General features: G+C 43.0%; 1 protein-coding gene across 1 annotated transcript in view; it reads right to left on the reverse strand.

Moving 5' to 3' along the window:
- Positions 1-2,874, reverse strand: part of LOC112122718 (vesicle-associated membrane protein 2-like) — a 5,703-nt gene extending 2,829 nt beyond the window's left edge. The window contains exons 1-2 of the mRNA XM_024221446.1: positions 2,822-2,874; positions 2,269-2,392 (exon numbers count right to left, since the gene is read on the reverse strand). Of these exons, the coding sequence (XP_024077214.1) occupies positions 2,269-2,392; positions 2,822-2,874 (177 nt within the window). The remainder of the gene's footprint in view (positions 1-2,268; positions 2,393-2,821) is intronic.
- Positions 2,875-23,090: the final 20,216 nt, after the last annotated feature.

Below are 23,090 nucleotides of genomic sequence, written 5' to 3' on the forward strand. Positions count from 1 at the left end.
CCTCCAACAATCTGCCGCCCCAAGCACCAGCTTGCTCAGCTGGTGCCTGGAGCCAGCCCTGAACACAGTTAGCTGCTTTGCTATTGTTACAGGAAACTGGCTGACGTACCTATCACGGAGCAGACACCAGCACATTTGTAGTATGTGCTAGCTCATAGTGCTGGTTAGGAACACAAGCCTAAAACTATTGTTTTCACTGCTGACGACTTAACAATATAGTTGCCCTATCATAACTATAGAATTAGGCTTGATAAGAACTTATAGGAGCTACCACAACCTATGAGCTCCTTCTCAGACAAGATGATCTTCCAACTGTAGTCTGAAATCCTATTTGGTATTGGACGAGGGGAGAACATTTTGCATAGATAAAACTCTTGTCTTTGTTAATTTCACCATGGAAACCAGCATAGGCCTGATGCCCAAAAGAGCATAGCTTGGAAGAGACACACAGAAGGTACTGGGAAAGGCACAGTAATTCAGTTATTTTATACATATTGAAATATATTTACATCGATTGGGCATTTTTAGCCAATTAATGCTTAAAAACAGAAATCCTGATCCAACTTCATCAACGGCTTATGTAGGCACAGCCTCTGTTGAAGTCAATAAAGTTGTGCCCACTTATGGCAGCAGTAAATGTGAGACTGGCTTGCAATTCTTTATAAATTATTAATACTGCAGACTATGTCAGTTGTATTTAATCTAATTCAATCTGTTCAGAAGAAGAATAATTAGCAGTAAAAGACTAGAGTCAAACACACACTTTGAACACAGTGAAACCCTACACGCTGGATTAGTTATAAGATGCATCTTGTATTTATGTACAAGAGAAAACAAAAGATAGTGGGTCCAGTCCTGCTCCCATTGAAGTCAAAAGCAAAAATCCCATTATCTTCCAGTGGGAGCAGAATTAAGCTCTAAGTGTGAAATCCTGGCCTCACTGAAGTCAGTGTGAAATTTCACGTCTACTCGCAAGTGAAGATTTGTTCCCGTCCTTGTGAAATGAAATGGCATTGTAGTAAAACCGTAGCTTCTCTGCTGGATTTCCATAGTGCAAGTGTTTGGTGCCACCTAAAGGATGCTTTGCCACAAGACACACTGAAACAAAAACATTTCCTAGGAAAAGACTGGAGTAAGTGGGCAAGATAAAAGTAAAGCATGATGAGTCAGATCCTCAGATGTGGAAATCAACACAGTTCCATTAAGTTCAAGGGATCTGGCTTGATACATATATCCTATTCCTGAAAATCCCAATCGAGTTTTGCCTCCTTGATTCTAGTCAGCCTGTGATTTAATCATTGACTGAGCTCCCCTCCCCGCCACATAAAACGTGAGTTCTGCCTGCTCCCTTATATGTCTCCTCTGGACAACCGACCTACACAACTTCTATCCCTCAAGTCTGAACTAACCATGGAAGTGAACCTGGACATTTCAAGTGCACCCTGGGATTGATGGTCACCTGCTGTCCACTTACCAGACTCACCAGGTAGTGACTTCCCTGACAATTGGCCTGATTCTGCCTCTCCATTCAAACTCCTCATCACTATGAAGCTGACTCCTGTAGGCCTGAGTTAAAACATATCAGAACTAAAGTGTGTCTCAGGCCACAAAGTTCAGAACCAGGTCTTCAGAATTTCAAAGGGTTCTAGGCTTTTGGTTTGGCCAGTCTATTATTGGGACCTATTTCCATTCTCCTGCTTGAAGAACCCCATTAGTGCGTTTGAAGTAGCTCCTTTTAAGCAATAAAATAATCACATTTCACCTCCCAAGGAGGGCCATTTGCTTTGATGCTGAGCCACGTAAATGCTCACAGCACCCTCATAATGCAGTCTACTTGGGTAGAGAAGTTTATTTTATGATTCTGACCAGAGGTAGGGTCCCACCAGAGGCTGAGACACAGTGGACTTGATTCTCTTCTCACTTTCCACAGTGAGAATGAGAAGTCACTCCAGTAAGGTAAATGCAATTACATTGTTGTAAAACCAATGAGAGAGAAGAATTGGGCCTAGCCTTTTCTGTAGCTGGATGCTATTCTGATCTGCCCCAAATATCAGCAGAGGAGCATCCAGGACATGAAGCTGAAGAAGGTTCTAAATGAGGCAAACTCTGTCTAAAATCTAACATTATCTCATGTAAATCTCATTCCATAGACGACGACCCCCCCGACTTCAGTTGAGTAAAGGTGACAGGATCTTTAGCTGGGCAAACAGTCATTTAATCATCTTAAAAAATAAAATCTCAGCAGTGCCCCGGATGTGTGCAGCTCACCTCATCGACCTGAGCTTGTGTCTGCTGCAATCTTCTGTTACTGGTCACATTGGGTGGGGGAGGAGGCCCTCCTGCCCCAGGAATTGTGGAACCTCCGGCACCTTGGGTGGGAGCTGGGACTGACCTAAACCAGAAGCACAGAAAATCATTGAGCATGCCTTGAATTTCATTCACCTTCACTTTTCTACCAGTCCAAGGTGTGTATATGCACAGATACAGAGCAGAGTTTTCTAGCCTTCCATCAATTGTCAGTTACTGCTGGTGTCCAAAGTTAGGCACTTAACTCTGTACTTAGATACTAGGTGCCTGACTTTGGGGAATCAAGTTTGAAAATGGGGGCCTTCTGATTTCCGTCCAATTTCCCCCTTGTTTTCCCCATTAAACAGTTCCGATTCAGGCAAATCTACTGGAGTCAACAGGAATCCTGTGTGCCTTGGATAGGGCCCTTTGATTAGCTATCAATCATCTTTCTTCCCTGGCTGAGCAGTGGAAGTCAGGGAGGAGGAAATGCTGCTCAGAATGTCCATGGAATAATGCTTAACGGGCATCTTACCAAGCAGTCCAGTTAGCTTCTGTGCAATTCATTTCCATGTTTTCACTGGCCATAGTGTGCCCTGCTTGCAATGCAAGATACAGTCTAGCAAAGACCCTCTGAGGGGTTAGGGAGATACACTAAAGCTTTAGAAAACTCTCCCTTGGCAGCAAGGCTAAGTCCATTAGTTTGTCAACTGCAGAACTAGGCATCAAACAAACCACAGCAACAGTTCTGAATATGTGCTCCAGCGAGCATGTGTAGGTGGGGCCTAACTTCGTTACAATGGCTTAAAAATAAAAAAAAGACTTGAGGCTTGGTCTCTAAACCACCTTGCACCAGTGGCACAACCAGGTGAACTGAAACAGTAGATTCAACTCGTTATAAAATGGCTGGGTTTGCAGTATAAAGAGCAAAACGTGGGTGTGCCTAGTTCTATAAATCTGGCCCTAGGGTTCATAAATCCTCAATTCAAGTGATCTGATTGCAATCAATGCACTGGGGAGGGCAGTGATTCAGACTCTTATAAGCATTAGCTGTGTATAAAGTGAGAGAAAATACATGACATGATAAGTTTCCCTTGGCTGTTTTGATTCTCTTTCCTCCCATCCTCTCCTGTTTTCTAATAGTGATTTACAATAGTCCCTCCCTTCCTCCTCTCTTGACCTGTGTTACCTTATCTTAATTTCTCAGCTTCCCCATCCCTGTCTCCTTCCTGACTCTTTACCACCAACCACCCATGATCCCATTCTCCATGCACATCCTCATCTGTCATTAGCCACTCCCATCCTGCATCACCCACTACAAATGCTCCCCACCAGCAACCCTTACCCGCATTCTTCACTTTCTGCTCATCATTCTCATTCTGACTACACCCACCGTCCAGTTCTCTTCCACTGTTATACTTTGCTTCACTATTGGCCCCTTCTGGGGCCTTAAGCTAGCTGGGCAATGTCAAGCCGTAGACCTACATTTCTCCTTTTCTCTCAGGCTGGGAGGATTTTGCCCTGCAGCTAGGCCTACTGACTTAGGTTACAGCCCAGCTCAGCAGTATGGCCAATCACCAGCAGACAGAGCTTTGGAGGCAGGGAGAAGTTTCAGAGCTCCTTCCCTCCTCCAGCCACTGATCTAAATTAGTTGATGGAGTGAGCAGGAAGAGAGCTGATGTGCTCACTCAGCATGGCTCCTCCCCTCATCTTTGAGCTGCTGAGGGGAGATAGGGTTGAGAACCTACCCCCTGTACTCAGTGTTGTGAATGTAAAACCACCCTGGTGAATCAGAATGAAGCTGAGAATGAGCTAAGCAAGGAGATGCATCAAGAAAGAGGACAAATAACAGCAGAGGAGAAAGGGCTGGGAGGAAATTTAGGCTGAGGATTGTTTATGGCAAGGGGGAGGATCTCTGAGGAACACTGTAGTACTTAACCAGCCCAGCCTGGGCAGTATCAAACACCAACTGCCACTTCAGAGCAACAGACCTGGCTAAAATCGTTTGCCCAAGAGCACAGATTACGATGTGTGGCAGAGCTAGAAATAGAACCCACATGTCCCACCTTACATACAAGACCAGCAAGGTCATCCTCAAAGTTGCTTTTAAAAAACATTTCCTCAAGATGATCTGACAGATCCAATCTGTCCTGGTGATTGCACTTCAGCCGGCAAATCATCCCACTCGCCTGACAGGTCCTAATGATTTCACGCAGCCATTCCTCAAGCCCACACATCAAACCTGTGACTCTCTCCCTTTTCTAAAGGTTCCCCATCAATTCCTCCTGCAACAGAAATAAAATCTTCCAATAACTGCTGAGGAATCCCTGAACATTCGAATTGGGGACCCCCCCACAAATCCCACTCTTACATTCCCAATGCCTCCCCCACAATGACAGCCTGAGGGAGCACAGTGTCTCTCTGAATCCCTCCTCTCTACCAGGGCTTGATTAATGTTACTGGAATTACGTCCCCATCAGAAAACTGCCACAACACCTTGCATTTCATAGAGATGTGTTGATTCCTCAAATGCACCCTCAGTGTTGATTTATCATCATTTTGTCAAGTCCAAGAGCCCCTCAGAAAGATTGTTGTTCACTTACTGAGATTAATGCTGCATATTACACTTCTTTTATTATGATAAATCATTTATCAAGCTTTGATTGAAAGGAAAGGACTTGAGTCATATGATAAATAGCAAATCCTTTGCGAACTTCCCATCAGTTGCCATGAACACAAAAAGCCAGATTGTGAACTCATTTCACCAGCCTCAAATCAAAGCAACTCCAATGAAATCAGTGGGGGTACTCTGAATTTACACTGGTATAACAAAGATTAGAATCTGGACCATAATGTACAACTGATTCAAACAACACACCCTGTATGGATAGTGTTTTGGGTGGATGTTTTGGGATCCTACAGTTGAAATTGTAAAATATCATCATGGCTCTGGAGAAAAGACCCTTTTCCCATCAACCCAACTACGCAATTTATGTGGAAAAATTGTGAGATACCCATTCGCTAGTTTAAAAAACACAATAATGCAGCCATCCCCTTGCTATATTTTGTTAAAATCTCTGAGGCTACAGAATGCTAATACATGGAAAGAGGTATTATTTAAACCAGCCACTTGCTTTGGCTAATAAGGGTAACCTATAGAGGAGACATTTCTTCAAGGACAAGCTGGGTAGGGTTGCTACCCGTCCCCCACACTGCACCCAGCCTCAATTTCTGATCATGCTTCTGCATTCCAATCTTTGTAGGACCACAAAATGAAAGCACCCAAGTTTGGCTAAAAAGCTGGGTGCTCGGTTCTATACACATTTTCTGCCCAATATTTAAAAGGCAGTTTTGCCTCCCTATCTGTGCTTAAAATGAATTTGCATAAATCAAAAGCACTCCCTAATTTGCTATATCATAGTCTTCTCGACAGTCTCATTGATGCCTTCTTATTTGGTTGGAATTAGGGTTCAGTTGTGTGTTCAGGGACCACACTGTCCCCTATACAGGTTAATTCAGCCAAAAGGACTGGAAGCACTCACAGAATTTTCCCCACATCATTCCAGAGCTCCTACACTCCAAACACTGGCAAGAAGGAGGTGTTCTCTTTACTAGAGTTGGGCGGAAAATTTCCAGCAGAACATTTTTACACTGTAAAATCCTGATTTATCAAATGCAAAATGTTTTGTGGAAATGTGTCAATTTCAACCAGTCTACCAATGGAATACAGGCAGGTTTCAAAACTTGCCTGCTTTCCTGCCAGCTCCCCCACCTGGCTCCTCAGCAGCTCATGTGAAGGGCTACCTCAGAGTTATGACCCTCAAGGCTTCCTTGCTAAATGAAACAGCCCAGATTGGTCAGTTTCACTGCTGCTATTCAGTGTTGGGCAGCAATTAAACTGACCAGCCTGGGCTGCTTCATTTAGCAAGGAAATCATTTCTGTGAGGTATTAGTCAGCCAAAGCAATTTGTTGTGATACATGTCAGCACCCTGAGTTATATAACAGCTGAGGATTTATGTTTACAAGAGGGGTGTTTTTTTTAATACATAAAATGTCACAATTTTTGAAGTCAAATGTCTCATTCCTTTTAGGGCTAGAAACAAATGTTGAGTCCTATCAAGATGCTGGGTATGTGGGATGAAGCTCTCATTTTAGATCCTAAATTCATTACATTTTTAGGTACAGAGAAGCAATCAACTAAGAAGCTGTTATTAATACAAGGCTGAATATTGCCCATCCCAGATCTTGGGCTAGATTGATTTTTTGTGGGAGGGAAATTTAAATTGCTGAGGGACAAGGAAGAAACATATCTTTGGCAGGTTGAGTTTAAAAAAATGGTATCTGCTCAAAGCCGCCCAGGGATTGGAATGTTAGAGTAAAAATCCAGGATGAGATGGATTAAGGACAGATGAGGTAGTCATAGGTATATGATAAATAGATGTATCACATGATATCTCAATATGCAGTATAAGTTTTGATAGACTTTAGGCATTTTACCAAATTAGCAGGTAATTCTTTCCATTATATAAATTATGTACATGCTACAGAATGCAGAATTTTGCTCTCGATAACACACATGCAACCACATTGACAAAGAGCACACTTTGCCTCTGTGTCTAATTTAAAGCATTCAAAGAACATTCTACAAATTTGGTAAAATAATTCTAGTGGAAACAGAGATGTACTAGTCTTCTATTACATGCTGTAAATGTAGACACCAAGGTAAAGTTGTGACTAATTTCTCATTCTACACAGCTTAATATGAAACCATTTTGCTTTGTTTCTAAAGCAATTTACCATTTATTTTTAGAAGTTAAACAGATGCAACTACAGAGCCCTTGTGGCCAAGATAGAGTCTGCTCTTAGGTGCCTGTAGGAACACAGCTGGGAAACTCCCTTTCACCCCAAGTACACCTGCTCCAAACCCCCTAGCTACACACACACACACACACACTATAGGAAAGGGAAATATTTATTTACAGAAGGATGAATGGAGAAAAACAACAGGGGGAGCAGTAAAACAGAAAGGACCCAAAGGCCAGTGGTCCCACAATACGAAAGGGCAGACACCGAGCAATGCATCTATACTCAAAGTTCAGGAATCCTGGGCAGAGCTCCAGTCCATCAGAGAGTCTTGGGTACTCCTGCTTGTCTTCGGTGCCAGTGAACTTTCCCCAACAAACCCTTCCTGTGCCCTCTTCTGCTGCTCTCTGCAAACCCACACAGAGTGACAATCTCCCCACTTAGCTACTATAGCCTCCCTCCTTATTCCCAATGCAAAGTCACAAGCCCCAGTACTCAAGACCCCAGACAGCTCTGGGTGACAGTGATACTGGGTCTGGCTCTGGTCTTTCTTGGGTGATTCCTCCCTGGCACAGTGCTCATGCTGGCTCCTGTCCTGGGGCATCCCTGGTCGGCTGCTCTGTTCCTCCTAGGCTTATGGCTGGTTCTTGCTGCTTTACTATGTGAGGGCCTGCTTGCTGTAGACCCTCTTGTCTGGAGTTACAGACACACACCCCATCGCTCTCCCTCTCTCGACGCCCCTGCCACAACCAGTACTTCCTCCACCTCCAATTAAAAAAAACAATTGGCGACACCCACATTTCACTGAGATTTCCAATTCAGCTTTGGTTGAAGGAACAGTTCAAGCATTAAGGGAGGTCATCCATCAGATGTTTAGGAAGCTTTCTGACATGCACACTTTTGCTCATCTACATGAGCTACAAAGGGAGAAGTTCTGTTTCATTTTCATTATCTGGTCCAGTCAAAAGAGGGAGGGTAAAAAAGGTAAATATGCCGACTTCCTAACAATAAATTTGTCCTAAATATCATTGAAACTGAGTGGCAGTTTTCAGAAATTTTGCTTTCTCTATAGACCTATGAGCATAGTAACTGAGCACCTTATGATCTTGACTGTATTTATCGTCACAGTTCCCCTGTGAGGTGGGGCAGTGTGAGATTCCCCATTTTACATATGGGGAAACTGAGGCTCAGAAAAACTAAGCGACTTGCCCAAGGTCACACAGGAAGCATGTGCTGGAGTAGGGAATTGAACCCAAGTCACAGGCTAGTCTCTTAACCATCGGCCATCCTTCCTTTCATTCTCCCTAAGGTAGTAACTTTAGATAAAAGATAACCAGACATGCCGATGGTATAAATTATTTTCTTTCATATGTATTAAAAGAGGGTGAGGAACACAAAAGTTAACAAATATAGCAGAGCTGAGGCAGTAAAGGGTCTGAGGGCTTGTCTACACTGGCAATTTACAGCGCTGCAACTTTCTCGCTCAAGGGTGTGAAAAAAACACACCCCGAGTGCAGCAAGTTTCAGCGCTGTAAAGTGCCAGTGTAAAGAGTGCACCAGCGCTGGGGTCTCGTGAGGTGGTTTTTTTTAGGGCTTTAGCATTGCCAGTGAAGACTAGCCCCGAGTTACAGTAGCTATACCTAACTGGGCCAGATCTTCAGCTGGCATAAATCAGTATAGCTCCAGTGAAATCTACAGAACTATGCCAATTTACACCAGCAGCAGATGTGGCCTATTGTTTTTATAGAGTTATACCAATTTTTTTTTTTTTATAATTTCATCCTATTTGGCTCGTCTTGCCTCAGACCCTTCAGTTACTGTTCTAATAAAGGCAGTAAATTATTCATTTTCTCTTCATTATCATCAACCACATTTCTATAGGCAGTATTTATTTTTGCAACCATAGAGCTTTAATAGTTAGGCCCCAGCCTATGTCTGCACAGACCCCTTTTGACTTTAATAGGAGTCTATCCATGTGGAGTTCGTGGCAGGATCAGAGCCATATTAATTGCAGTCCCCAAAAGGTGAAACAACCTTTGTTCAAATGCAGCAAAATCAGGACAATTCCTTAACACCATGTTCATGGAATTCGGAGGCTATATCCTTTAAATAATGATGGCGTTAATTTTCTCATGTCATTCTTATTCATATTAGAGCAGTGCTTATGGACCCAAAGAAGAATAAGGACCTCATTGTAATAGGCACTGCACAAACAACACAAAGTCAGTCTGTGGCCCAGAGAGCTAGGTTTTTTTTTAACACCGGAAGGCTTTAATTTGGGATAATTTCCAAAAAAGGTGAAGGTTACTTTCCTTTCCCATGGCATTCACTCTAGCATTTTGCTTTTAATTTGCTGTCCATTTTGTTTTGCAGGACTGGTGTGTGAAAATATCTAATCATAATTTTTCACCAGCATTCTCTTCATGATGGGGAATTTGTACTGCTCCTAATGGCTAGCATTATGTCCTTCCAATCCTCTGGAGAGATTTCCTGGTTCATTTCCTTTTCCAAATAAAACTTCACTATGTTAGAAAGTTAAAAATAATCTGTTCTGTGGTAATGAGATTCAGGCAAACTTTGGTGCTCAGTACTATGTGAGGAAGGACCATATATGCAGGGCTGCCCGGGGGGGGGGAGGGGGCAAGTGGGGCAATTTGCCCCGGGCCCCACAGGGGCCCCCACGAGAGTTTTCAGATGCCCCCACAAGAGTTTTCGGTGGGTCTTCGGCAGCAGGTCCTTCAGTGCCACCGAACACACCCGGAGAGAGTGAAGGACCCGCTGCCGAAGACCCTGGAGCTTCTTCTGCTCCAGGTCTTCGGCGGCAATTCAGCGGCGAGGGCTTCTTCCGCTCCAGGTCTTTGACGGCAATTCGGTGGCGGGTCCTTCACTCGCTCCGGGACCTGCCGCCGAAGTACCCCGAAGACCCGGAGCGGAAGGACCCCCGCCGCCGAAGACCCCAGGCCCCCTGAATCCTCTGGGTGGCCCTGCATATATGAACCTAGATAGCTAGAAAAAATAACTAGGCTTTCCCCTCTCCCACCCATGAGAAAATTAGAGGCAGGCCCAAAACAAGGTTGGGTTCTTTCCATCTTGTTGTTAATACACAGTAATTACACATAAAATATGCTAAAAGAAAGTTATTCAGGATACAAAGTCAAGTACTCTGAAGTTAGGAAATGCCAGATTTACAGTTGTCTGTACAATCTTAGTTCTGCCCTCTTGTGCCTCCAGTCTGTACACTAAATGAGGCAGGGGCCCTGTGGAAAAATAGCTTATTATCGTGTAATTAAAAACTATATCAGAATGCATAAACATAAGGGTCACAATTAGGGTTTCACAGGCAACCGTAGATTGGCATTTCCCAACTTTGGAGTTCTTGACTTTATAACTTTCTTTTAAGATGGTTATTTGTATGTAATTTCCTATGTTGTGTGGGTGGTGGTGGTTTTTTGTTGTTTTGTATTTTCTGAAGAAGGTAAAATCAAGTTATATTAAGTACAACTAGTGGAAAGTCTTAGGCAACCCAAAAATAGGTAGTGTTACCAGCTCCACCGATAATCAAAACTCTGCAAGCCAAATAGTGCCTTAAGCAACACTTGGGTATCTTTACTAGCCTCAAATTAGGTTGCACAGGTGCCACAGATAATCTGAAGACAACAGGGTTTCACAGGTGGACTGGAAGAGCCTACCAGAATCTTTATTATTGGACGTGATAGATGAGTTGGAAAGAACCCAAGTTAACTGTTGGAGCACCACATTAATTTGTGGAACCAGAAGGTAGAATTTTCTTTTAAATTGCAAACTGAGCAATTTAATATGGAAATCAGTGAGTGTGTGCCAGTTTATCAGGGTTTCTTGTCAGAGAAAAAACACATTTTAATTCTGGCTCCCTCTGCTTAGGTCTTAAAATATGGTCTCTCTTCTTACTGTTATATTTATCACTTAATGCCTTCAGCAAGTTGGAACCAAGCACATATAGGCTTCAGACTTGGCTTGATTTTAATTCTCCATATGATTTACAAACCAAGTGAAGTTTATAGAAAATCAGTTCAGTATAAAATGATTACTGTTTAAAACTGAATGGTCTCAGCCAAGTTTGAGACTGTCCTGAGATGGAAGAATTTTCAATGTTTGTTTCATCTCCAACATTAGACACACACTCTTTTGAGATAGGCTGAAAGATTGAAATGATCTTACATAGCCATACATTCACACTAGCTTTGAATAAATCTGAAAACTGAAGTACAAAGTTTCAGCTTGCGGATTTAACTCATTCACAAGTGGAATTAGTAGGAAAAACCAGTTAATTTTCACAAGTCATTTTGAGGTTGTTTCCCTTTCACAGGGTTTAAAATGGGCCCATTATCCATTTTGTATAATATTTTCCATTATATTTTTTACCAAAATCCTGGTTTATAGTAAAAAAAACAGTTTACTAAAATTATTAGCTAACTGGAAACAAATATTGTAGAACATTTTGTGAAAAAAGGAAAATTTCTATGATAAACAATTGTTTATTTCAAAAAACAAACAAACAAACAAAACTTTTCACAAAGGCCACTTTTGGACAAAAGCTTTTTTGAGCAGCTCTATTCAGACCTTTAAAATAACTTGAGTGATTTTCTTCAAATTTGGCTTGTACTTGGATAAAAATAAATTTAACATGAAAAAGAAATACTGAAAATTTGTTGGCATAAACCTATATGCCATCTTAGTAGGTAGTTTAATTAATATCTGTTCTTTACAGGACAATGTTGTGACACAGTTAAACAAAGGGGTCAGAATTAAGATTGTGCCCAACTCTGAGTTGCTCATTTCCTGTCTTTTGTGTTCTTAACTGTACAAATTTAACATTAGTATAGAATTGATATTCTGTATGTTAAATAGAGTACATATATATGGTTATGGATATATAGTAGACAAAGAGACACCTTATTTTAGCTCTCTGTATCTTGGCACAAAAGTGTCTGAAAACACCAAGAAATGTGGTGCTTCTTCATAACTAGGTGTAAAGGCTTAGGACGACAAGCTAAGAAATCCCTTCAAAGCAGAGACGGACTCTGCCTGATGTTTTTGGAAAGAAGCCAGTCATCAACTTCCAATTGACCAGATTCGATGGCCAGAAAGATTGGCTTTATGTTCTCACTTTAATACCAGGATTTTATTGTGCTCTTTGCTGATAAAGGTTAGAAGAAATAGATGTCAATGGCAATTTGTCTTGTAGATACAGATTCAGCCATGGTATTGTTCATTAGATAATATGAACTCTCCTTAGTTTGAGGTAGCAATATTCAATTATGGGCTTTGTAACTCACCACAATTACCAACTAATTGCACCTAACCATGAATTCTAGTTTATCATCTTCCTGTACCAAAGGACACACTTGTACCGTACCAATGTGAAGATCACTGGGATGCCAACATCTTGCAGCATGAGCCAAAGGGCTGACTTGTCAACCAAATCAAAAGTTGCTTTGTTGTCAACATATGAAGCAGTGCCAGTGTGAGAGTGCATGCTGGTCCATGGCTTTCATCACATTTCTACACAACCTCAGGTGTATGACAAGGATGATTCTCACTCTGGCACTATTCTGTCAAGCTATTGACTGGATATTAGGACTTGCTGCTCCACACATTGGAACCAAGATTGGTCAAGAAGTGTTCTCTGACCAAGACTCTGATGACACCGCCTTGCTTGTGGAGAAGCCAGAGAACTTCAGTCCTGTCCTTCAAGTTTTCCGAAACACTAGCCACACTGTGGGATTGTATGTCTCATGACAGAAGACCACAGTCCAGAACCTCACAGCTGGGCCACCAGAAACCTCAGTGCAGGTGGGGTCAAACATTGAGAAGAACATTGACAAGTTCATCTACCTAGGCTGCAACCAGATTTCAAGTGGTCACAGTAAACTGGACATCCTCCGATGAATAGATCTCACTGACTCCTGAATGAACTCCATGTCTCAGCTATGAATGCAAAAACGTCTTTGCACTGAGACAAAGTTCAAGACCTATCAAACCTGCGTACTGCCTGTACTGCTAAACATGTCAGAAACCTGGCCCCTCCCTACAGGCAGACTTGGAGTGGTTAGAGGCATTCCAAATGTGCTGCCAGTGACATATCCTGAACATAAAGGGGTTCCATGTTGTGCAAAATGCCATAATCTCAGAGAGATCTGGCCTTCTTCCAATTGCTCACTACATTCAAAAGAGGTGTTTGCATGCTCTGTGGCCATATCATTAGGATGGACAAAAAACAGCCCCACATACGGTATTCTTATCGACAAGTGAAAGTGTGCAGGCTTTACCTGCAGGGCTGCCCCCAGAGATTTTGAATTTTCTGATTGATCCAGATGTGGGAATTTCATTCTACAATGCCTAGTATCGTGCCATCAACCACGGTCACTGTGACTGGTGCAGCAGTCCTCAGTAGAGTATGTGTGTTTGATGATCTTCCTGTACTTGTTATCTAATCCACTTTGAATGGTCCAAATTCATCTGTGGTTTAACTTCACTGGGCTTGCTTCTGATATCATATACATCAGTGTAAATCAGGAGTAACTACTGAAGTCAAAAGGGTTGGACCATTTTAAAACTGATATGAGTGAAAAGAGAATTTAGATCATTGAGACCAGTTGACTTACACATCAGGGAAGAAATCTGTGGTTATGATAGTGTCTTCTCAACACCCCAAAATATCATAGGAATGGTGACAGTCCTTCCCAGTAAAGGGGCAAAAATGGAGATTTCTGTGTTGTTAGGGAATTTTGACTATTTTAATGGAGACATATTAAAAAAAACCCTTTTTCCAATGTTCCATTAGATGCCTTCAGCACTCAAAGAGGTGACTGTCATCCATGTAGAAGACTGCAATCTGATGGCTATTAGCTTACATGATTTAGAATACTCCCAATTTGCTACACATTGCAACGAACACTAATGTACTTCCATAGTATTACCATATTGGGAGAAATAAATGCACTTATAAGAAAATTTAAAATTACTATTGGATGAGATAGATTCCTTCATTTTGTAAAGAGTTATGTTTGTTCCAAGTTCCTGCCTCTACATTTGATTTTCATGTACCACCAAGCAATATTCTGCAAGGGCTTCCTCTTATTACACAATATTTACTGTAAGCATCAGCCAAAGAATGCAACTCTACATTTTATGCACTACCAACACATTAATTAATATTTCAACCAGTTTATTATGACTGCCTTAACCATCTGGTATGCTATTAGTGGGGCTTATACAGTTAAATATACATGGAGGGGGGAAAAGATGTACCCTGAGACTTTTTTTTTAAATTTGATAATCATTTATTATGCTAGTATAGACTAACTAATTTATCTTCTCATTTGGCTTGATTGGAAAATAAACAAAGTATGATTTATAAGGCTAAACACACCCAAATAAAACAAATATTATTTCAGTGCAGTGTTTTGGGGTTTTTTTAGAGTCAAAATTTGCCACATTGATATCTGAGTTATTGCACTTATTTCCCTAACTCAGAGTTTCCAAAATCATCAGCAATTGCTTTTAAGAGGGGTTTTTCTTAGTCTGAAATTTAAGATGAGGCAGGATTTTTTCTTCAGAAGTATTAACTTTTAGATCTTTCATTTCCCTTGCTGTCATCATTTGCAAAGCCTGGGATTTAAGCTAATCTGAAAGTAAGGCGGGGTTTTCATTTACAAGTTAGATTTTGTGCTTTGCAAAGTACTGATGGATTTGTTCAGATAGCAATTAAAGTTCAGCTGGGAAATGGGTGTATTAGGTTTATAAAGTAAAAGATCAAAACTATATGGTCTCCTTTATGCATAGAGGAATAACTGTGGCATCTCTGATCCAACTATATGGCAAACAGTGATATTAAATAACTGTATACCAGAAAATAAGCTTCTGTAAATTTGAATTATTGCTATTATGTCTTCAGATTCAAATAAGACAGTCACGCCTTTATAATTAATTACAATGGCTTTAACTGGATGAAACAACAGAAATAAACCAAACTAGCAAAGTGAATGGTTCCTTGTTATAACCTACCCATACTGTGACATAGGACCTTTCATGGTTTCCCCACACAGCCACAACCCCTTCCCATGGCTGTGCTCCCCACATCTGGAGTTGTGGTGATGGGGGTCCTCTTCCCTACTCAGAGAGAACTCCCCTTATATCCTTTAGAAGCAGCAGGGTCCCCCCCCCATGAGAGCAGTGGTGGAGAGCACCGCAGCTTAACCTCAACCACCAGAATGTATCTGGTTAAGCTGTGGGCTGGGTCCACTGCACTCCATTCTGCCTATCACAAATGCAGCCCTCCACTGGCGAGGTGCTGACAGGATGTCCCAGAACAGTGGGCCTTGGACTGGGGTGAAAGTAACTTAAGGGACTTACCAGTACGCAGGGCCAGGGTCCTGAGCAAAGGGCAGGGCCTCAACTAGAAGGGGCGGGGCCTTTAAATCACCACTGCTACCCCAGGGCTCCAGCAGTGATTTAAAGGGCCCGGGGCTCCCGGCCACTGCTGGGAGCCCAGGGCCCTTTTAAATTGCCAGCATGGGGGAGCTTCCCCTTGCCGGTATGGTTGGTTGTGTACTGGCTCGTCAGTACACCATACCGTAGCAGCTTACTTTCACTTCTGGCCTTGGGATAAAACACCCTATTCAGAAGAATGGAGCAGCTCACTCTTCTCAGAGTGATTGTGTCAGGCTGTCTGCAGACTCAGGCAGGCATCACTGCATTGGTTACACTTCCAAGATTTTCTTTGCAGCCATCAGGGCTAGTATTTTTTGTAAGCTGAAATTCTGATGTAGTCACACTCCAGGATCTGAGGACCCATATGCCTGTTGTGTCCATGCCATAATCCAGCCCCGCTGTCAACTGACATGGCTTTTGAACTCTTACCACATAAAAAGTTCCAGACCTTAAAGGTGCAGTCGTCACACAGTCACCATAGTGAGTACAATTCCACCCACCACACCATCAACTAAGGCGACTTCACACATGAGGAAAAATAAAATTGGAACAGGGAACTTTCCAGTCAGAACTGGCTTTTCTCCAAAAAAATGGAATAAAGAGAATTTCAATTTATAAGTAGATGGTATCCTTTATCCAGCTTTAAAAAAAAAACTCCCAGCAAACCAAATCTAGTTTGGATAATACAAAACCTTCATTTTCTACCAGCTATTTGAATTACAGACCTGGAAACGGGGAAGGAGATAAAACTATTTGAGAACTGAGACAAAGGTGGATTATAGCACAAAATCCCCAAGAGCAGACCAGATTTTGTAAGGAAACATATAACCTAATAGAGTGAATGCCATTGCAGTAAATAGCTGAGAACAAAGTGATAACACGTTGAAAACACAGTCAAGATAACTGCAGCAGATACTGTCCCCACATTTCTAGTAAATACCAGAGCAAAAAGACTAGCCCTTCTTGAGAGACACAAGGTAATCGTATCAAAGATGAATGAGGACTTTGCAAGAACGATCAGATATTTCATGAGCACAGCACTGACAGGCTGTGATTTTCCCACATTTATCAGACACACAAATGTATTCATTTTTTAAAACTACACCGCTGAATTTTTTACTCTGGAATGATCACTGAGGCCACAATTCAGCAGTCCATCCCTACTGAGCCAAGCACTTACATCAAGGCTTAGATTTAGGCATGTGCTTCAAGGTATGTGTATACTACAATACATGTGGCATGACTACAGCTCATGTAGACATACCTGAGCTAGTTTTAATTTAGAGCAGAGAAGCCACAGTAGTTTGTACTGTACAAGCTTGCCTGGAACTGTGGGCAGTTACTCAGGTGGCTAGCCTGTGTTGCCATGGCTCACTGCTCTGGTTCCAGAGCTAACTGGATTAAAGCTAGCTCAGGTCTATATGGAAGATGGTTGTTCACCACCCAAGTGCTCCCTTGTGGACAGAGGCACCTCTGCAGTGCTCTGTTCTATATTCTCCCGCTTCCAGACCCTTTTATGCAGACTCCACACCTTTTTGCTCATCCAATCAAAACGGTCCTTCTTGGGGTCTGGTTTGTTGAGATAAAATAAACTCAAAAGTAAAACTCAAAGTCCCCAAACCAGATCCATCTGTTTTACTTTCTTGTTGGATCCTGCCCAGGCCTTTCCTGCCTGTTGCTTCAATTGCACATTCCCAGAATCTCTGCTAGAGCCCGCTCACTCCTAAACGTTTCTTACCTCTCTGATGTGTCCCTCTCCCTCCTCCCCCTGCAGCTTCCAGCTGCTCTTTATAGGGGAATCACTTGATGTGGCTTGTTAGGCAATTGGGTTGGCTAGCCCCAGGCTTTCCAGTGTGTGGGGCAAGTCATCTTGTTACACTACACAAGCTGCAGTCATACCCTGTGAGAGCAGTGTAGACATACCATCAATCCCATGGATGAAAAGGAGTTGACTTAAGCACGTGCTTAAGGATATGTTGAATTGGTGTATAAGGGCTAGGGCTTGTCTACACTACGAAATTAGGTCAAATTTATTAAAGTCGACCTGTAGCCACCGATTTTAGAAAATCGATGGTTTATGTCCCCACTATGCACATTCCGTCGGCGGAGCGCATCCCCACTATCATGGGTAGCATTGACTCAGGGAGCGATGCACTGTGGGCAACTATCCCTCAGTTTCTGCTGCTGATTAGAATTCTGGGTTAGGCTCCCAATGCCTGATGGGACAAAAACATTTTCATGAGGTGTTTTGGGTACATATCGTCAGCCTCTCATGATGCACTTGGCTCCTCCCTCCTCGAAAGCAACGGCAAATGATCATTTTTGCACCTAAGCCTGGGTTACTCGTGCAGACGCCATAGTACAGCAAGCATGGACCCCACTCAGCTATACGCTGTTGTTGTGAGCATCACAAACACCTGGCGCATCGTCCTGCGGTATTTGCAGAGCCTAGCCAGGAGCAGCCACACCGAAGAATGTGATGCCACACAAATAGCTGTGCTGGAAGCCATGGAATGGAGCAATTCACACATACTGCCAATAGTTATCCTTGGAGACCCAGCCTACCCCCTTGCTCCTGTGGCTCATGAAGCCATACACAGGCAGCCTGGACAGCAGTAAGGAGCAGTTCAACCATAGGCTGAGCAAGTGCAGAAAGGTGGTAGAATGTGCCTTTGGACATCTAAAGGGGCACTGGCGCAGTTTACTCACTAGGTTAGACCTCAGCAAAAGCAATATTCCTATTGTTGTTGCTGCTTGCTGTGTTCTACATAATATCTGTGAAAGTAAAGGGGGGGAAGTTTCTGGCAGGGTAGGGGGATGAGGCAGATCACCTGGCTGCCAGTTATGAGCAGCCAGACACCTTGGCAATAAGAAGAGCACATCGAGGTGCACTGCATCTCTGAGAGGCTTTGAAAACCAGTTTCATGAATGATCCAACACTGATGTGACAGTTCTGTGTGTTGTTCCTTACCAACCTGCCCCCTTTTTCGCATGTACTGACCTGTAAACTAAACCCCCACCAACTACAGTGTGCACAGTGAATAAAGAGCCTCTTGTACTCAATTCATGCTTTTTTATTATGCTAATAAACACGGAACAGAGACAGCAATGAATAGCAATGATAACCAGGTAAGGGCATGATAACACAGGGAGGGAGGGGCAAGGACACATAGCTTATTACAATTGCACTGTCTAGCAATCAAAGCTGTGGGAATGGGAGCTTTCTGCTCCATGAACCATCCCCTGGAGTTGAGTTCAAGGGATAACGGAGCTTCCCCCTGCCCTGCATTCTAGGACATCTGGGAAAGGAGGATATGGAACTTGGTGAAGAGGGCAGCTCGTTCATCATTGGGTGCAGTGGAACTCTAAGGTTTAGCTGCCTTTCCTGCACCTCAACCAGATGCCTCAACATGTCTGTTTGCTCCCCCATAAGCCGCAGCATCTCCTCTTGCATGTTACACTCTTGTTCCCTGCTTGCTTTCCTGCCCTCTTGGTCATGCAACTGGGCTCTGTCAGCCTCGGAGGAATGTATCAAATCACAGAACATATATTCCCTTATCTGCTTTTTTCGCCTTCTAATCTGGGACAGCCTTTGTGCTGGAGTGGGGAAAGCACCAGAGAAAATGTTGCAGCTGCAAGGGAAAGCATACATTGTTGAAAACAAACTGTTGCAATGAATGAAACAATTCACAGCAGTAAATACATTCCCTGAGGTACTTGGCCAAATTTTGTGTTCTAAAAGAAGAGCCTGCCAGTGAGGTACAACACATGGCAGAGCACTGGGCAGCAGATTTTGGTTTGCAGGCAGCATGGTAAGCACACACGAAAGGGTAGGCAGTGTGAGGGCACACCCAGGGAAATTTTTTAGTGTGGAAACTCTTGGCACATAAACAGGCTTTTCTGGGGAGCTGCACTTTGCGTGGCTGCACTGGCCACCACTGCATCCCAATTGTTTACCTCAAATTAAATATTAACCACAATTGCATTTAACCCCTGTAGTGTTATTACAAGTGTGCACTCACCAGAGGTGCCTTCCCTGCCATCACAGTCCTGCACCAGTGGGTCCTGGGAGGGGATGGCTCCAGAGTTAGGAATAGGACCTGATTTTCGGGGAGAATGGATCCTCCGCTTGCCTGCTGCGCATTCTCCTCCTCCTCAACAGTGTCCTCCTTGTTGTTGCCCGTGGCCGCCTGGGTCCCCTGGGAGGTATCCACGGAGAGTGTTGGGGTACTGGTGGGGTCCCTGCCTAGAATCGCATGCAGCTGCTCATAGAAGTGGCATGTCTGTGGCTCAGCACCAGAGCAACTATTTGCCTTCCTTGTCTTTTGGTACGCTTGCCTGAGCTCCTTTATTTTCACACGGCCTGCTGTGTGTCCCTGGTGTAGCCTTTTCCCCCCATGCCCTGTGCGATTTTGGCATAGATGTCAGCATTTCTTCTGCTGGTTCAGAGTTCTGCTTGCACAGACTCTTCTCCCCACATAGCAATCAGATCCAATGTCTCCCATATGCTCCACGCTGGAGCACGTCTGCTTACCTGGGCAGCCATGGTCAGCTGTGGTGGTGAGCTCTCCACGCTGATCAAACAGGAAATGAAATTCAAAAGTTCTAGGGGCTTTTCCTGTTTACCTGGCTGAAGGGCACTGGAGCACTCTGGGACACCTCCTGGTGGCCAAACAAGTCAAAATACACTGTACTTTGTCTACACTACCCCTAATTCGACCCAGGAAGGTTAAATCTAGTGCTACTCCTCTCGTTGAGGTGGAGTACAGGCATCCATTGTAAAAGCCCTTTAGGTCAGCAGAAAGGGCACTGTAGTGTAGACAAGCACATTATAAATTCGACCTAATGCGGGAAATGTCGATCTAACGACGTAGTGTAGACCAGCCCATAGACTCAAACTACATACCTGTGAAAACGAGTAACAACTCCCATTACTTCCACCAGACCTCGGATCTGGGCACAGAGTAGTAAGCAGGCAGCAGGGGGGTAGGAAGGGTCAGGGGACAGATGGACCCTGGGCTCTAAACTCCTCTAACTTGTGGCTAGCATAGCTAAACTGGTGTCATCATTTGCTCCTAGGATCAATAAATCACTATGGCACCATTCCCCGGAGCAAAGAAGAAGCTGGAAGGGATTGTAACTGTGTGGTGTGAACCTGTTTTGTGATATTTTGGGGGCTCCAATTACCTTTCGGCACATTTTTTGTGGGTCCAGTTTAGGATCCAGATTTTGAAAACGTGTTTATGTGGTTTCCGGGCCTGATACTACTGAACCACAGAGCATGCCTTCTTGTGTGGGTAAAAAGACACAGACTTTGACAAAAAAATCTTTTTAAATAACAAAAAGAAGCTGTGGGAATCAAAGAGAAAAAGAGTTCATTGTGTGTTCTTCCATCTGCAGTCAAAAACCAGCAAGAACAAGAACACTCTTATATCTTGGCTATATATTTTGTAACAGGTGCTAAAACTGGTAGCCTACTTTAGCACCAGCTAATTTTATAGGGTAATTACCAATCTTATGAAAATTAGAAGATGATTACCAGAGACTTGTGAAGTTTAAATTCTCACTAGCCACTTGACCAGAGGTACCTAAACTGGACATTTTATCCTGAACAGCTCAGTATTTACTTATTTAGGTGGTAGTTACACAGCTTTTTAACAGTTATGAGTAAATAATTTCTTTAGGAAACAACCACCTTTCCCCTCTGGTCCCTGGCAAAATATGGAAGTATAGAATATTCTTTATCACACAAAATCTTATATATACCAATTGCATGTTCAGAGAACTGAATACAACGAAACCACCATTTGCAAGTGCCCTTGTATTACATTTCAAGCATTTGCTCCTTTTCCCCTTTAAGCTCATCTCAGAACATTAACATTTTACAGTTAGTAAGTTTTCTTCCTGTCACTGGATTTTATTTAACCAATTTAGTTATTTCAGAAAAGATAATGGCAGTTGTTAACACTGCTCTACAGCCAAAATGCTTATGAAATAAATGTAGTCAAACTTTACTAATTCTGGGTCACTGAGAACGAAAATGATGCTTAAAATTGTTGATTGGCTCTAGTTTTCAAGATATGCTATTGGGTCAGTATATACGACCCTTGACTTGGGAATGGCGGAGGATAAGTGAGTTATAAAGGGAAGGGATCTCAATTTAAACCAGAAATGACTAAAATACATCTTTGACTGGATCTATGAATAAATCTATGACTGGGTTTGGACAGTACTTGCTTTTTGGGCAAAACAATGAATGATGCAATCTGAAGCTGGTATTGCGTCATCATGATATGAATTGCATCATGTTATTCCTAGAAGTCATGTATGATGCAATCATAATGAAGCTTACATCACTCTGCTGAACAAATTGCCCTATATCAGCTCTAGAAATCATACAGTGTCGTGCTCTCTTATTTGTCAGTGTTTGATTTTGCAAAGGGACACATTTCTGTTTAGCCAAAGTGAGCAGAGATGCCTCGTACTTGTGTGAACAGTGCAGATAACTTCTGCTATGTTTGTGGTGAAGTGACTTTTGCATCACAAAAGCGCAGTATAACCACTATGGTTAAGAAAGCCTATCACCTTTATTTTGGCTGCAAAATTGGAGATCAGGACAAGAGGTGGGCCCCACACATATGCTGCAACACTTGTGCAACAAATCTTCGCCAGTGGTTGAACCGGAAAAGGAAATCTATGCCTTTTGCAGTGCCAATGATTTGGAGAGAGCCAACAGATCATACCAGCAATTGTTACTTCTGCATGGTGCCTCCAGTTGGGAAAGGTGTGTCAAAGAAGAAAAAGTGGACTGTGCATTATCCAAACATTCCATCAGCTATACGCCCAGTACCCCACGGAGAAGGACTGCCGGTTCCTGATGCACCAGAATCATTCTCACTTGAGTCAGACGAGGAAGAGGACGAGGATGAAACTTCTGGTCCTGAACCATCAATGTCACAGGACCCACATTTTCTCCCATCCTCCTCCTCTGAACCACACCTCATAACACAAGGTGAACTGAATGACCTTGTCAGGGATTTGGAACTACCCAAGAGTAAGGCAGAGTTGTTGGGCTCCAGACTACAGCAGTGGTATCTCCTGGCAGGTGATGTTAGGGTTTCCATGTTCCGTGACCGTCAAAAGGATCTTGTCCCATTCTTCTTCATGGAAGGTGATCTTGTAGCCTGCAACAACATCCATGGTGTGATGGCAGCCCTCAACATCGTTCACGATCCAGATGAGTGGAGACTGTTCATTGATTCATCGAAGACGAGTCTTAAAGCTGTTTTACTGCATAATGGCAATGTTTTGCCATCAATTCCAGTTGGTCATGCAGTCCATATGAAGGAAACCTATGACAACATGAAACAACTTTTGAGGTGCATAAACTATGACCAACATCAGTGGCAGCTTTGTGGCGATTTGAAGGTTGTTGCTCTCTTGCTTGGTCTGCAGACTGGATACACAAAGTACTGCTGTTTTCTCTGCGAATGGGATAGTCGTGCAAGAGATTCCCACTACATCAAGA

Source organism: Terrapene carolina, unplaced genomic scaffold, assembly GCF_002925995.2.
Source record: "Terrapene carolina triunguis isolate 2854851 unplaced genomic scaffold, T_m_triunguis-2.0 Scaffold88, whole genome shotgun sequence".
Classification (NCBI taxonomy): domain Eukaryota; kingdom Metazoa; phylum Chordata; order Testudines; family Emydidae; genus Terrapene; species Terrapene triunguis.